This window comes from Pseudophryne corroboree, chromosome 1 (genome assembly GCF_028390025.1).
Source record: "Pseudophryne corroboree isolate aPseCor3 chromosome 1, aPseCor3.hap2, whole genome shotgun sequence".
Lineage (NCBI taxonomy): Eukaryota > Metazoa > Chordata > Amphibia > Anura > Myobatrachidae > Pseudophryne > Pseudophryne corroboree.
This window is the reverse complement of record NC_086444.1, coordinates 311022937-311039802: the sequence shown is the minus strand read 5'-3', so window position 1 is coordinate 311039802 and position 16866 is coordinate 311022937. Positions and strand designations below refer to the sequence as shown.

The 16866-nt window shown below is 45.9% G+C and overlaps 1 protein-coding gene across 3 annotated transcripts in view; it reads left to right on the top strand.

Annotated features, from left to right (window-relative positions):
- Window positions 1-16866, top strand: part of DDX55 (DEAD-box helicase 55) — a 160864-nt gene that overhangs the window by 110330 nt on the left and 33668 nt on the right. For all 3 annotated transcript variants that reach the window (XM_063964493.1, XM_063964492.1, XM_063964491.1), the window contains exons 9-10: window positions 1931-2062; window positions 2718-2810. In XM_063964493.1, coding sequence (XP_063820563.1) covers window positions 1931-2062; window positions 2718-2810 — 225 coding nt within the window. The remainder of the gene's footprint in view (window positions 1-1930; window positions 2063-2717; window positions 2811-16866) is intronic.

The following is a 16866-nucleotide window of genomic DNA, read 5'->3' as shown; positions in this document are numbered from 1 at the left end:
AGATTTTACTTACCGATAAATCTATTTCTCGTAGTCCGTAGTGGATGCTGGGCGCCCATCCCAAGTGCGGATTGTCTGCAATACTTGTACATAGTTATTGTAAACTAAATCGGGTTATTGTTGTTGTGAGCCATCTTTTCAGAGGCTCCTTCATTGTTATCATACTGTTAACTGGGTTCAGATCACAAGTTGTACGGTGTGATTGGTGTGGCTGGTATGAGTCTTACCCGGGATTCAATATCCTTCCTTATTATGTACGCTCGTCCGGGCACAGTATCCTAACTGAGGCTTGGAGGAGGGTCATAGGGGGAGGAGCCAGTGCACACCAGCTAGTCCTAAAGCTTTCTTTAGATGTGCCCAGTCTCCTGCGGAGCCGCTATTCCCCATGGTCCTTACGGAGTTCCCAGCATCCACTACGGACTACGAGAAATAGATTTATCGGTAAGTAAAATCTTATTTTAAATTCGAATTGAGATGGGATTGAATAGGGGTTGTCGGATCCATTCCGACAGATGCATGTCGGAATGGATCCTACCCTAATTGAATATACCCCTTGGTGTGCTAAGAATTATGATGCGTATAGTTTCAAAATTTCCAGAATTTTGTCTTTTCTACAGCAAGGCTCGACTAGGGCCTTCGTCTGGCCTCCCTCAAGGTTCATATATCTGCCTTGTCGGTGTGGTTTCAGAGGAAAATTGCGTCTCATCCTGACGTTCACACTTTCACTCAGGGTGTTCTACGGCTTCAGCCTCCCTATATCCCTCCTGTGGCTCTATGGGATCTGTCTGTTGTATTGAATGCCCTGCAAGAGTCTCCATTAGAACCTCTTGAGTCTGTGGACCTTAAATGCCTCTACTTAAGGTCGTTTTTCTGTTGGCTATTGCCTCTGCTATCAGGGTGTCGGACTTTAGGTGCTTTATCCTGTCGTCCACCCTTTCTGATTTTACACCATGACCGGGCTGTTCTTCGAGCTCACCCTGGTTATTTGCCTAAGGTGGTGTCATCTTTTCACCTTAACCAGTAGTATGTGGCTGCGGCCTTCACCTCTTCTGGTCTGTCATCCAAAGATAAATCTTTCGATGTGGTACGGGCTCTCCATGTTTATGTGGAGAGGACTACCTCCATCAAGAGGTCTAATTCCCTTTTTGTACTTTTTGGTTTTCACAAACGTGGCTGGCCTGCGAATAAGCAGACCTTAGCCAGATGGATTAGAATGGTGATTGCACAAGCCTGTGCGCAGGCTGGACTCCCAGCTCCTGCTGCTATCAAAGCCCATTCTACTCGGTCTGTTGGACCTTCTTGGGCGGCCCGCCGTGGCGCGTCCGCAGAACAGTTGTGCAAGGCGGCTACGTGGTCCTCAGTGAACACGTTCATCAGGTTCTATGCCTTTGATACTTCCTCCTCCCAGGATGCTTCTTTTGGACCCCGGGTTCTTGTACCCGATACAGTGCGTCCCCTCCCATGAGGAACTGCTTTAGGACATCCCCGATGTTATTCCCTGTGGAATCCCAGTGTACCGCGCTGCAGAAAAGGAGATTTATTGTAGAAATCTCTTTCTGCGAGGTACACTGGATTCCACAGGGCGCCCGCCCTGATGCACTTAGCTTCTTTGGGTTTGTATGGCATTAGCCGCTGGTACCTTCTCCTGTCGTGAGAATGTGGTTCTATGTGACTAACATCTGCCGTCTCTTTTACCTGCTACTGCCTTGGACTGGTTAACGAAACTGAGCTCCAGTGCCTGGAGGCGGGGCTATAGAGGAGGCGGTGCAGTGCATCCTGGGAACAGTCAAAGCTTTAGCCTGTTGGTGCCTCGGATCAAGATCCAACTCTACACCCCAATGTTATTCCCTGTGGAATCCAGTGTACCTCGCAGAAAGAGATTTAACAATGGTAAGTCTTACCATAAATCTCCTTTTTCCTATATCTGTAGTACCTGTGCCTGTGTGGAGTATTATGGAAAAGCCTTAGAAATGTTTGTAAAGAATGTGAACGTCATGTGTATCCATGGCAAAATGAAACACAAGCGCAACAGGATCTTCACAGAGTTTCGGAAGCTGGAGAGGTAAGGAGAGGTTGACTGCATATTGGTGGTCATTCCCAGTTGTTCGCTCGCTAGCTACTTTTAGCAGCAATGCAAATGCAAAGCCGCCGCCCTCTGGGAGTGTATCTTAGCATAGCAGAATTGCTAACGAAAGATTAGCAATTCTGCTATTAAGTATTTCCTTGCAGTTTCTGAGTAGCTCCAGACCTACTCCTAGATTGCGATCACCTCAGTCCGTTTAGTTCCTGGTTTGACGTCAAAAACATGCCCAGCGTCCGGCCAGCCACTCCCCCGTTTCTCCAGCCACTCCTGCGTTTTCTGCTGGCACGCCTGCATTTTTTTAGCACACTCCCGTAAAACGCTCAGCTACCACCCAGAAACACCCACTACCTGTCAATCATTCTCTGATCAACAGAGCGACTGAAAAGCTTTGTTCGCCCGTGAGTAAAATAGCATAGTTTTGTGTGAAATTGCTTAGCGCGTGCGCCCTGCGGTGCATTCGCATGCGCAGAACTGCTGGATTTTAGCCTATTAGCAATTCTGCTAAAAATAGCAGCGAGCGAACAACTCTGAATGACCACCATTGTACAGAAAATTTGTTGCACGCTGGTTTAGTCTTGTATGATATAATTGTCTGGGATCAAAGGAACTGTCTGATAATTTTCTATTGTTCCAGTGGTATTTTGGTGTGTACAGATGTCATGGCTAGAGGTATTGACATTGCAGAAGTAGACTGGGTTCTACAGTTTGATCCTCCAAGCAGTGCCAGGTAAGAAATCTTTCTGAGCATTAGCAACTCTTAGATACATTTCTCGTAATCCCCTATCAGATCGGGATGTTACAGTATTCCTTTACATTCTAATTAGTGTTGTAACTCCTGGAGACATAGAAGAGTCTATCTCCAGGTGATGTTTTAAAGGGACACTAAAAGGGTAGAAGGAAAGGTACCCCCACAATGTTAGTGCCCGAAGTCTATGATGTCTGGTATTTTTTGGGTTGACCACTACGAGGATCGTTCAGATGCGGTTGGATTAGCTATCACTGCTGCTTCCTGCTGCTGTAGTGATCAGACTTGCATCCTAGGACACCGCATTGGATCACTAAGACACCATCTGGCGGCTTATGGCAACTATGAAGCCGCACATGCCGTCCGTCATAGAAGCAAGGAAATCTCTGTTGTACCACAGAGATTCCTAACCTTTCTCCTCCCCCAAAACAGTGGAGACACAAAAATGTGGGCTGTTGCTACCCCCTCCCTGCTCCCGAAAAGGCATTAGACTGTCAATCACTGATAGTCTGATGCCGCTCTGCGTCCCTATGCCACAGGACCCGTTCGCACATGCAAAATCTGCACTTTGCGCTGATGGCACAGGTGCAGCCACACCTGAATCGCCCTCCACTGGCCTGATTCAGGTCCCGACATACTTGTTACCCATGCAACAAAGTACAGATGTTCAGTACTTTGCGCATGTGCAGGTTCAGTCCTGCATTGTAGGAAACAGAACAGCTGCAGATGTATAGAGATTGACAGTCTGCAGCCATTTGGGGGTGGGGAGGGGTTAGCAATGGCAGGCATGTCGCCTGCGCTTTGGGGGAGTGATGAGGCCAGGATCTCAGTCGGAAGACTGAGATTTTCTGCAGGAGATGCGACAGTCGGCTAGCGGCACGCAGCCAGACAATGTTGTCGCAAGTAATATGATGCTGCACCCTAGGACTCTGCACTGGATCACAAATGCATGTGCGAGGCGTCTACTTTGTGAATGCCAATTTGTTTTCTCACAAATATTTAAAATGCCCGCTCTAATATATACTGCAGACACCAGGCGCATCTTATTACCATATACTATAAAAGTGCGCTGTACATCGCAAAACACTTCATCCCATAAGAGAAAACAATACACCCACACATTATCTGAGTTCCAAAGCTCATTGATGTATATATTTGTTATTAAAAGGATATGGATTCAATATATCACAATGTACAGTATACACATAATTACATGGTTACAACTCACACAGTAAGCAGTTGAAACATACAGTTACAGGCCAGTTACAGCAAATACATCACCATATCTTTCTCGTATAAAAGTCTCTCCATATCACACTCTCTCTCTGTAAAATCATGCTGGCACTCCATCATCGTCTGAGACCAAACCGCAACTGACCTCCTGTGTGATCAGCAATGTGTTATCTAGTTTGGGGGAGGGGACTCTCATTCATGATGAGTCAGTGGTTTGTTCGTGTGCTGATCAGGTTCAGCCTTGGGGACGTCTGAGGGGGCTGGCCAGAGCTTCCTGTCCACTACCTGTTTGGAATATCTATTGTTCTAATAAAAGTGATTTTAGCTTTTATACATTTAATCATAATTACTTGTTGCAATGTCCTACAACTTTATAACAAGTATCAAACGAATCTACACATTAATCTGGTTGCTTAAATACCAAATATGACAGGTGTATCTGGCTTCGTTCAAATAATACACATACATGACATTACTTCATTATATATAATTTTAAATGCCAACAAGAGAAGAAAAAAAGGGCTGTACTATCGGTGCACACAGAAAGAGGTGATCTGGTTATCACTTCTCCATAAAATTGAACTTTTATTATTTTCTCTAACGTCCTAAGTGGATGCTGGGGACTCCGTAAGGACCATGGGGAATAGCGGCTCCGCAGGAGACTGGGCACATCTAAAGAAAGCTTTAGGACTATCTGGTGTGCACTGGCTCCTCCCCCTATGACCCTCCTCCAAGCCTCAGTTAGATCTCTGTGCCCGAACGAGAAGGGTGCACACTAGGGGCTCTCCTGAGCTTCTTAGTGAAAGTTTTAGTTTAGGTTTTTTATTTTCAGTGAGACCTGCTGGCAACAGGCTCACTGCATCGAGGGACTAAGGGGAGAAGAAGCGAACTCACCTGCGTGCAGAGTGGATTGGGCTTCTTAGGCTACTGGACATTAGCTCCAGAGGGACGATCACAGCCCCAGCCTGGATGGGTCCCAGAGCCGCGCCGCCGGCCCCCTTACAGAGCCAGAAGACAGAAGAGGTCCGGAAAATCGGCGGCAGAAGACATCCTGTCTTCACCAAGGTAGCGCACAGCACTGCAGCTGTGCGCCATTGCTCCTCAGCACACTTCGGTCACTGAGGGTGCAGGGCGCTAGGGGGGGGCGCCCTGAGCAGCAATAAAAACACCTTGGCTGGCGAAAATACATCACATATAGCCCCCAGGGCTATATGGATGAATTTTAACCCCTGCCAGAATCCATAAAAAAGCAGGAGAAAAGTCAGCGAAAAAGGGGCGGAGCCTATCTCCTCAGCACACTGGCGCCATTTTCCCTCACAGCTCAGTTGGAGGGAAGCTCCCCTGGCTCTCCCCTGCAGTCACTACACTACAGAAAGGGTTAAAAAAGAGAGGGGGGCACTAATTAGGCGCAGTATTAACAATACAGCAGCTATAAGGGGAAAAACACTTATATAAGGTTATCCCTGTATATATATAGCGCTTTGGTGTGTGCTGGCAAACTCTCCCTCTGTCTCCCCAAAGGGCTAGTGGGGTCCTGTCCTCTATCAGAGCATTCCCTGTGTGTGTGCTGTATGTCGGTACGTTTGTGTCGACATGTATGAGGAGAAAAAATGTGGAGACGGAGCAGATTGCCTGTAATAGTGATGTCACCCCCTAGGGGGTCGACACCTGAGTGGATGAACTGTTGGAAGGAATTACGTGACAGTGTCAGCTCTGTATAAAAGACAGTGGTTGACATGAGACAGCCGGCTACTCAGCTTGTGCCTGTCCAGACGTCTCATAGGCCGTCAGGGGCTCTAAAGCGCCCGTTACCTCAGATGGCAGATATAGACGCCGACACGGATACTGACTCCAGTGTCGACGGTGAAGAGACAAATGTGACTTCCAGTAGGGCCACACGTTACATGATTGAGGCAATGAAAAATGTTTTACACATTTCTGATAATACGAGTACCACCAAAAAGGGGTATTATGTTCGGTGAGGAAAAACTACCTGTAGTTTTCCTGAATCTGAGAAATTAAATGAGGTGTGTGATGATGCGTGGTTTTCCCCCGATAGCAACTGATAATTTCTAAAATGTTATTGGCATTATATCCTTTCCCGCCAGAGGTTAGGGTGCGTTGGGAAACACCCCCTAGGGTGGATAAAGCGCTCACACGCTTGTAAGGGCTCTACCCTCTCCTGAGATGGCCGCCCTTAAGGATCCTGCTGATAGAAAGCAGGAGGGTATCCTAAAATGTATTTACACACATACTGGTGTTATACTGCGACCAGCAATCGCCTCAGCCTGGATGTGCAGTGCTGGGTTGGCGTGGTCGGATTCCCTGACTGAAAATATTGATACCCTAGATAGGGACAGTATATTTTTGCCTATAGAGCATTTAAAAGATGCATTTCTATATATGCGTGATGCACAGCGGAATATTTGCCGACTGGCATCAAGTCTAAGTGCGTTGTCCATTTCTACCAGTAGAGGGTTATGGACATGTCAGTGGTCAGGTGATGCGTATTCCAAACGGCATTTGGAAGTATTGCCTTAATAAGGGGAGGAGTTATTTGGGGTCGGTCTTTCAGACCTGGTGGCCACGGCAACAGCTGGGAAATCCACGTTTGTACCCCAGGTCGCCTCTCAACATGAGAAGACGCCGTATTATCAGGTGCAGTCTTTTCGTGGACAAGCGGGCAAAATGTTCCTCATTTCTGCCCCGTGACAGAGGGAGAGGAAAAAGGCTGCAGAAATCAGCCAGTTCCCAGGAACAGAAACCCTCTCCCGCCTCTGCCAAGCCCTCAGTATGACGCTGGGGCTTTACAAGCAGAATCAGGCACGGTGGGGGGCCCGTCTCAATGAATTTCAGCGCGCAGTGGGCTCACTCGCAAGTAGACCCCTGGATCCTTCAGGGGTACAAATTAGAATTCGAGACGTCTCCCCCTCGCCGTTTTCCTAAAGTCGGCTTTACCGATGTCTCCTTCTGACAGGGAGACAGTTTTGGAAGCCATTCACAAGCTGTATTCCCAGCAGGTGATAATCAAGGTACCCCTCCTGCAACAGGGAACGGGGGATTATTCCACACTGTTGTGGTACCGAAGCCGGACGGCTCGGTGAGACCGATTCTAAATCTAAAATCTTTGAACACTTACATACAGAGGTTCAAATTCAAGATTGAGTCACTCAGAGCAGTGATTGCGAACCTGGAAGAAGGGGACTACATGATGTCTCGGGACATCAAGGATGCTTACCTTCATGTCAAAATTTACCCTTCTCACCAAGGGTACCTCAGGTTTATGGTACAGAACTGTCACTATCAGTTCAGACGCTGCCGTATGGATGGTCCACGGCACCCCGGGTCTTTACCAAGGTAATGGCCGAAATGATGATATTCCTTCGAAGGAAGGGAATTTTAGTTATCCCTTACTTGGACGATTCCCTGATAAGGGTAAGATCCAGGGAACAGTTGGAGGTCGGTGTAGCACTATCTCAGGTAGTGTTGCGGCAGCACGATTGGATTCTCAATATTCCAAAATCGCAGCTGGTTCCGACGACTTGTCTTCTGTTCCTAGGGATGATCCTGGACACAGTCCAGAAAAAGGTGTTTCTCCCGGAGGGGAAAGACAGGGAGTTATCCGAGCTAGTCAGGAACCTCCTAAAACCGAGCCAAGTCTCAGTGCATCAATGCACAAGGGTTCTGGGTAAAATGGTGGCTTCCTATGAAGCAATCCCATTCGGCAGATTCCACGCAAGAACTTTCCAGTGGGACCTGCTGGACAAATGGTCCGGGTCGCATCTTCAGATGCATCAGCGGATAACCCTGTCACCAAGGACAAGGGTGTCCCTCCTGTGGTGGTTGCAGAGTGCTCATCTTCTAGAGGGCCGCAGATTCGGCATTCAGGACTGGGTCCTGGTGACCACGGATGCCAGCCTGCGAGGCAGGGGAGCAGTCACACAGGGAAGGAATATCCAGGGCTTATGGTCAAGCCTGGAGACATCACTTCACATAAATATCCTGAAGCTAAGGGCCATTTACAATGCTCTAAGCTTAGCAAGACCTCTGCTTCAAGGTCAGCCGGTGTTGATCCAGTCGGACAACATCACGGCAGTCACCCACGTAAACAGACAGGGTGGCACAAGAAGCAGGAGGGCAATGGCAGAAGCTGCAAGGATTCTTCGCTGGGCGGAAAATCATGTGATAGCACTGTCAGCAGTATTCATTCCGGGAGTGGACAACTGGGAAGCAGACTTCCTCAGCACGACCTCCACCCGGGAGAGTGGGGACTTCACCCAGAAGTCTTCCACATGATTATAAACCGTTGGGAAAAACTCGACAGGTATTGCGCCAGGTCAATGGACCCTCAGGCAATAGCTGTAGACGCTCTGGTAACACCGTGGGTGTACCAGTCAGTGTATGTGTTCCCTCCTCTGCCTCTCATACCCAAGGTACTGAGATTGATAAGATGGAGAGGAGTAAGCACTATATTCGTGGCTCCGGATTGGCCAAGAAGGACTTGGTAACCGGAACTTCAAGAGATGCTCACGGAGGATCCGTGGCCTCTACCTCTAAGAAGGGACCTGCTCCAACAAGGACCCTGTCTGTTCCAAGACTTACCGCGGCTGCGTTTGACGGCATGGCGGTTGAACGCCGGATCCTGAAGGAAAAAAGGCATTCCGGATGAAGTCATCCCTATCCTGATCAAAGCCAGGAAGGATGTAACCGCAAAACATTATCACCGCATTTGGCGAAAATGTTGCGTGGTGCGAGGCCAGTAAGGCCCGACGGAGGAAATTCAACTGGGTCGATTCCTACATTTCCTGCAAACAGGAGTGTCTATGGGCCTGAAATTGGGGTCCATTAAGGTTCAAATTTCGGCCCTGTCAATTTTCTTCCAAAAAGAACTAGCTTCAGTCCCTGAAGTTCAGACGTTTGTAAAAGGGGTACTGCATATACAGCCTCCTTTTGTGCCTCCAGTGGCACTTTGGGGTCTCAATGTAGTTTTTTGGGTTCCAAAAGTCACATTGGTTTGAACCACTTAAATCTGTGGAGTTAAAATATCTCACATGGAAAGTGGTCATGCTGTTGGCCCTGGCCTGGGCCAGGCGCGTGTCAGAATTGGCGGCTTTATCCTGAAAAAGCCCTTATCTGATGTTCCATTCGGACAGGGCGGAATTGAGGACTCGTCCTCAGTTTCTCCCTAAGGTGGTTTCAGCGTTTCACCTGAACCAACCTATTTGTGGTGCCTGCGGCTACTAGGGACTTGGAGGACTCCAAGTTGCTAGACGTTGTCAGGGCCCTGAAAATATATGTTTCCAGGACGGCTGGAGTCAGAAAATCTGACTCGCTGTTTATCCTGTATGCACCCAACAAGCTGGGTGCTCCTGCTTCTAAGCAGACTATTGCTCGTTGGATTTGTAGTACAATTCAGCTTGCACATTCTGTGGCAGGCCTGCCACAGCCAAAAATCTGTAAATGCCCACTCCACAAGGAAGGTGGGCTCATCTTGGGCGGCTGCCCGAGGGGTCTCGGCTTTACAACTTTGCCGAGCAGCTACTTGGTCAGGAGCAAATACGTTTGTAAAATTCTACAAAATTGATACCCTGGCTGAGGAGGACCTGGAGTTCTCTCATTTGGTGCTGCAGAGTCATCCGCACTCTCCCGCCCGTTTGGGAGCTTTGGTATAATCCCCATGGTCCTTACGGAGTCCCCAGCATCCACTTAGGACGTTAGAGAAAATAAGAATTTACTTACCGATAATTCTATTTCTCATAGTCCGTAGTGGATGCTGGGCGCCCATCCCAAGTGCGGATTGTCTGCAATACTTGTACATAGTTATTGTTACAAAAATCGGGTTATTATTGTTGTGAGCCATCTTTCAGAGGCTCCTCTGTTATCATGCTGTTAACTGGGTTCAGATCACAGGTTATACGGTGTGATTGGTGTGGCTGGTATGAGTCTTACCCGGGATTCAAAATCCTTCCTTATTGTGTACGCTCGTCCGGGCACAGTATCCTAACTGAGGCTTGGAGGAGGGTCATAGGGGGAGGAGCCAGTGCACACCAGATAGTCCTAAAGCTTTCTTTAGATGTGCCCAGTCTCCTGCGGAGCCGCTATTCCCCATGGTCCTTACGGAGTCCCCAGCATCCACTACGGACTATGAGAAATAGAATTATCGGTTAGTAAATTCTTATTATTATTATCATAAAAATATTGTAGGGTGTCTTTATTTGGACTTCAAGTTGAGGCGAAACATAGAGGTTAAAATCATTAACATAGACAAAACATATAAGAGTTCAATGAAAGTTGATGAATGTGAATAAAGATTAAAAATGTGTGTCAGCGTGTTTTATTCTACTGTCCAGAAATTATATATTTATCATACATTCAGCCAGTAATCAATAATTCTTTAATTTGTCCACATTATGTCTACTAGTGTTAATCTCACTGTACAATAGTGTATAATATTTTTATGGAAACCATATTCCTATACACTCTAATGAGACATCTTAGTGGGACATTAACATTCTAATGACATATGAGAGTTTTAAATGTGTGTAGTATAGGGGGTATGTTGGAGAGTGCAGGTCATAATAATGTTGCAATAATAGTTCAAAATTCTATACTAAATTTTAGACAAAGGCAGATAGATCAATTATTGCTTCTTCTAATTTAAATGCAAAATGCCTTAGTCGTTATTGTTTTATCAAACAGGCAGTAATAACACTGATTGCACCAGTGGGATGTAGTTCTAATAAATATATTGAGCGTTGTTTATTGTATATATAGTCCACTATGAATATATAGTACACCGTCCAAAAGATATATGTATGTCTCCTCAATAAAGGCGATGCACTAGATCTAATTCGAATAGGTGATACACCTTAGAGGATATATACCTCCCTTAATATTAGGTGTGAATACAAGTTGGATATGTGATAGTTATAATAATCTGGTGTACACACAATTATTGTCCTTGGAGGAAAGGCACCCTCATTATTTAGGACTAGTGGCACCCTTTCAGCTAATCACATTCAGATCCATACATATAAAGATGATAAATATATTCCAACTTATATGTGGTAGTATTTCATTATGAGGTGTATCACTAGACCAATAAATTATGCACCGTCTTTAAATATCCAGAATATATTGTTACAGGAACGGATTTTATTTATTCTATATATTCATAGATAACACTAATTTGAACAATAGTTTTATTGTAGCTCACTAATTACACATTACAACTATGTGTTCATTGAGTAATTGTAAATATTAGTATTAAGATATTCATTGCATTTGTCTGCTCAATTCCATCACAGACATCACACAGCCTGCATAGGTTTCTCCTGTGTTAACACAGTGTTTCAATATTATGCTAACATTATTGCCATCTGTTAGTACTTATGGTGTCTGTGCTTTTATTTAGACAGTGCTGGAGGTTGATATTGAAACATTTGTTGCACCCTTATAAGATCAATTGTATCCAGGTGTTTCACAATAATCATATACTCATCACATTAATATAGACTGCAGTTATGTAGGGTTTTTTGTTTTTGTTGCCATCTAATTACCACTTGTTATCAGAGCACTTGGCAACCCATGCAATACTAAATCATCCTCATATTGCTGTATTATTGTTTGTAAAGTGGTGGTATAAGTCGCCATATGTCAATCTAATTCTCTGCCTGCATTTCCGCAACAATACCTAAATTCAACTATACATACTAAACTATTCACATTCATCAACTTTCATTGCACTCTCATATGTTTTGTCTGTTAATGATTTTAACCTCTGTTTCGCCTCAACTTGTAGTCCAAATAAAGACACCCTACACTATTTTTATGATAATAATAATAAAAGTTACATTTTATGGAGAAGTGATAACCAGATCACTTCTTTCTGTGTGCACCGATAGTACAGCCCTTTTTTTCTTCTCTTGTTGGCATTTACTCTAGCTGTAGTTGGTAGCACCCCCACAATAAATGGTAATTACCAATAATCTACAGGGGTCTCTTATGGAACTTTTGTTCCTAATGTTTATCTAGCTAATTGTGTGTGTGCAGACACATCCCCATTCCTTTTTTCTATATAATTTTAAATCATCATGATGTCTGGCACTTGATATTATTATAATTATGTACTGTATGAAATAAGTGTCGACTCCATCTCTGTGGCATGCTCGTGTAAACGCGTGTGTTACCATATATTGCTGTGCTCGCTGCGCGTATTTGCAAGTATAGCGACTCATATGTGTGTAGTTTGTATGTTCTTTTTATGTAATTTTTTGTTTTACTTCGACAGTCCACCCTTTGGCAGCAAACAATAACTGCCATCAATTACTAACAAAAGAAAAAAAAATATTTCATACAATAATCGGTGACCTAGACACAAGTATGTATGCATTTCGCAAATCAGACACTTGACTATATTTGGGGAAGACAGGGAGGAGGACGAGACATCCTCTATATGCACTCGGCGGTCACGGGACCACTGGTTGGGTGTGGGACAACATTCAACCTATAGAGTATGCTGGGACAGTGCTTTGGCCTATAATGTCTGATTTGCGATGAACATTTCACACATACATGTATCTACGTCTTTGTACACTTATGTTTGGGTTCGATTGAGGTTCTGCTGAGTAGATGAAAAAGACGCAAACAAATTGTGACAGTGACATATAAAATTTTCATGATCTACATATTCCTATCATTTTCTGAACATTGTTTCCATTTATGGAACGTATGCTAGGTCTGTTTAATAATTGAACAAGGGTTATAAGTAGTGTCCTTCCTAAATAACATAAACCTTCGGAGTTCTGGAAGAGGCACTCATAAACCTTTCTTCCACATATATTAATGAGCTCTTTATCTGCAATGTGTGAATAGCCATTGTCTGATTGTTCCTGATTACCTCTGAACTCCATAACTACTAGAACTTTGATTTTTCTCTAACTTTAACAAACTGATCGGCTAACCCTGGGATCCTATAAGGAAATCACTCCTTTCTCCAGAACCAGTTCCAGTCCCACACTCGACTCCTCATAAAAAAAACCTCACAAAAATAGAATATCCTGAAAAAAAATGTTTGTCAGCGGGAAAGAGAGAAAAGAGAAATAGAACAAAACAACTCTTGTTCATAACATATCAATTACAATGACTGGTCTTTCTGCAATCCTTTAGTACGCTCAGGTAGTGTTCAACAGTGCCGCCTCTCAGTCTTCACGGAACAGAGTCTCTGGTGATACTTTTGCGATCTCACTCCATTTACGAGTTCCTTCCGGACTACCGACTTTCCTGCAATGGGAATCGTGGACCCAAGTCTCTCTCTCTGCTACTTTCACTGGGATAGTGCTGTCAAAAAAACTTGGCATGGTCCTTCCCACCTGTCTATTAGGCAACCTGAGCGTAAGAACAATCACACAGTCTCTTGGTTCACAATCAAGACAGTTAGTATTTGGCATACCAGCAATCAACAGTTTCAAGTTCTTTTGTCAAGTTCTCAAATGCTGGCTCATCTCAATAAGGTACTGTACTGTCACCTCATTGGTGTATCTCTGATCATTGTGCGGATCAATCATGACATGAGGTTGTCTTCCAAAAACAACCCAAAAAGACACAAATACCAAAACAAAAACAAATTTCGAAGAGGGTGATTCGTTGAGTGAAGATCTGGGAGTGGTTCCGAAGCTACATAATACTAGTGGCAGTATCTATGATCACAATAGTGCAATTTCAAGCTTTGCTCCTACTTCTAGGGGTACCATTATCTACACACAAATTTCTGCGCAGTTTTTCTTTGCGGTAAACACAGCAGCATCCGTGGCAGCAGGAAATGCCTCTACCCAGTTTGAGAAAACATCATTGCACACCAATACATAACAATAATTCCTAAAGGGTGTTAACTGTACGAAGTAGATTTGTATTTCCTGAAAAGATCCGTCTGCAGGAGGGATATGGGATTGCTCTGTTGGTATTGCTTTACCAATATTCTTCCTCAAGCAAGTAAGACAGGTCATTGCTATCTTACCTGCATGAGAATAGAATCCTGGCGCACACCAGTAGACTCTCATCAGCCTGCACCTACCCTCTTTGACTAGATGAGTCAGACCGTGTGCCACCTCAGCTAGACTTGGAAGGTATGCTCTGGGGGCTACTGGCTTACCGTGTCCACTTGCCCACAGTCCTGAGGACTCCTGGCCATACCCCTTTGTCCTCCAGACTGCCTCTTCCTGCAGGGAACACAAATTTTTGTATCTTAATTTAACTATCGTATGTTTGCAATGTAGAGTACCATGAGCATAACTCAAAAAAAAAGCAAGAAAAAAGAAATTTCTCTGACGTCCTAGTGGATGCTGGGAACTCCGTAAGGACCATGGGGAATAGACGGGCTCCGCAGGAGACTGGGCACTCTAAAAGAAAGATTAGGTACTATCTGGTGTGCACTGGCTCCTCCCTCTATGCCCCTCCTCCAGACCTCAGTTAGAATGTGTGCCCGGCCAGAGCTGGGTGCTCCTAGTGGGCTCTCCTGAGCTTGATAGAAAAGAAAGTATTTGTTAGGTTTTTTATTTTCAGTGAGATCTGCTGGCAACAGACTCACTGCTACGTGGGACTGAGGGGAGAGAAGCAAACCTACCTGCTTGCAGCTAGCTTGTGCTTCTTAGGCTACTGGACACCATTAGCTCCAGAGGGTTCGAACACAGGGCCTGACATCGATCGTCCGTTCCCGGAGCCGCGCCGCCGTCCCCCTTGCAGAGACAGAAGAGAAGCGATGAAATCGGCGGCAGAAGACTCCTGTCTTCATTAAGGTAGCGGGGGGGGGCGCCCTGGGCAGCAATTATAATACCTTTTGGCATAAAATACACATAATACAGTCAGTTAACTGTATATGTGTAAAAAACCAGGCATTAAGTTACAGAAAACGCGGGACAGAAGCCCACCGCTGAGGGGGCGGGGCCTTCTTCCTCAACACACCAGCGCCATTTTCCCTTTACAGCTCCGCTGGAAGCAGCTCCCCAGGCTCTCCCCTGCAGTATCCTGATACAAGAAGGGTAAAAAAGAGAGGGGGGGCACATAAATTTAGGCGCAAATAAGATATTTAAGCAGCTATTGGGTAAATCACTTTTTATAGTGTGAATCCCTGTGTTATATAGCGCTGTGGTGTGTGCTGGCATACTCTCTCTCTGTCTCCCCAAAGGACTTTGTGGGGTCCTGTCCTCAGTCTGAGCATTCCCTGTGTGTGTGCGGTGTGTCGGTACGGCTGTGTCGACATGTTTGATGAGGAGGGTTACGTGGAGGCGGAGCAGGGGCAGATTTATGTGGTGTCGCCCCCGACGGGGCTGACACCTGATTGGATGGATATGTGGAAGGTCTTAACCGACAGTGTCAACTCCTTACATAAAAGGTTCGATGACGCAGCAGCCTTGGGACAGCCGGGGTCTCAGCCCGCGCCTGCCCAGGCGACTCAGAAGCCGTCGGGGGCTCATAAACGCCCGCTAGCTCAGATGGTAGACACAGATGTCGACACGGAGTCTGACTCCAGTGTAGATGAGGATGAGACAAATGTACAGTCTACAAAGGCCATCCGATGCATGATTACTGCAATAAAAGATGTATTGCACATTTCTGACATTAACCCGGTTACCACCAAAAGGGGTATTATGTTTGGGGAGAAAAAGCAGCCAGTGACTTTTCCCCCATCTGATGAATTAAATGAATTGTGTGAAGAAGCGTGGAGTTCCCCTGATAAGAAACTAGTGATTTCTAAGAGGTTACTGATGGCGTACCCTTTCCCGCCAACGGATAGGTTACGTTGGGAAACATCCCCTAGGGTGGACAAGGCGCTCACACGCTTATCTAAAAGGGTGGCACTGCCGTCTCAGGATACGGCCGCCCTAAAGGAGCCTGCGGATAGAAAGCAGGAAGCTATCCTGAAGTCTGTGTATACACACTCTGGTACTCTACTGAGACCTGCTATTGCTTCAGCCTGGATGTGTAGTGCTGCAGCAGCATGGACTGATACCCTGTCAGACAACATTGATTCCCTCGACAGGGATACTGCTTTGCTAACCCTCAAACATATAAAAGACGTCGTCTTATATATGCGCGATGCCCAGAGGGACATTTGCTTGCTGGCATCTAGAATTAATGCAATGTCCATTTCTGCCAGGAGAGTATTATGGACTCGGCAGTGGACAGGTGATGCTGATTCTAAAAAACACATGGAGGTTTTGCCTTATAAGGGTGAGGAATTGTTTGGGGACGGTCTCTCGGACCGCGTATCCACAGCAACAGCTGGGAAGTCGACACTTTTGCCTCAGGTTCCCTCACAGCCTAAGAAAGCACCGTATTATCAAGTGCAGTCCTTTCGGCCTCAGAAAGGCAAGCGGGTCAGAGGAGCATCCTTTCTGGCCAGAGGCAAGGGTAGAGATAAGAAGCTGCACCAGGCAGCCAGTTGCCAGGAACAAAAATCCTCCCCTGCTTCCACTAAGTCCACCGCATGACGTTGGGGTTCCACAGGCGGAGCCAGGTGCGGTGGAGGCGCGTCTCCGAAACTTCAGCAACTAGTGGGTTCGCTCACAAGTGGATCTATGGGCTGTACAGATTGTATCTCAGGGATACAAGCTGGAGTTCGAGGCGACTCCCCCTCGCCGTTACCTCAAATCTGCCTTGCCAGCTGCTCCCAGGGAAACGGAGGTAGTACTGGCGGCAGTTCACAAGCTGTACCTCCAGCAGGTGATAATCAAGGTCCCCCTCCTTCAACAGGGAAGGGATTACTGTTCCACAATGTTTGTGGTACCGAAACCGGACGGTTCGGTGA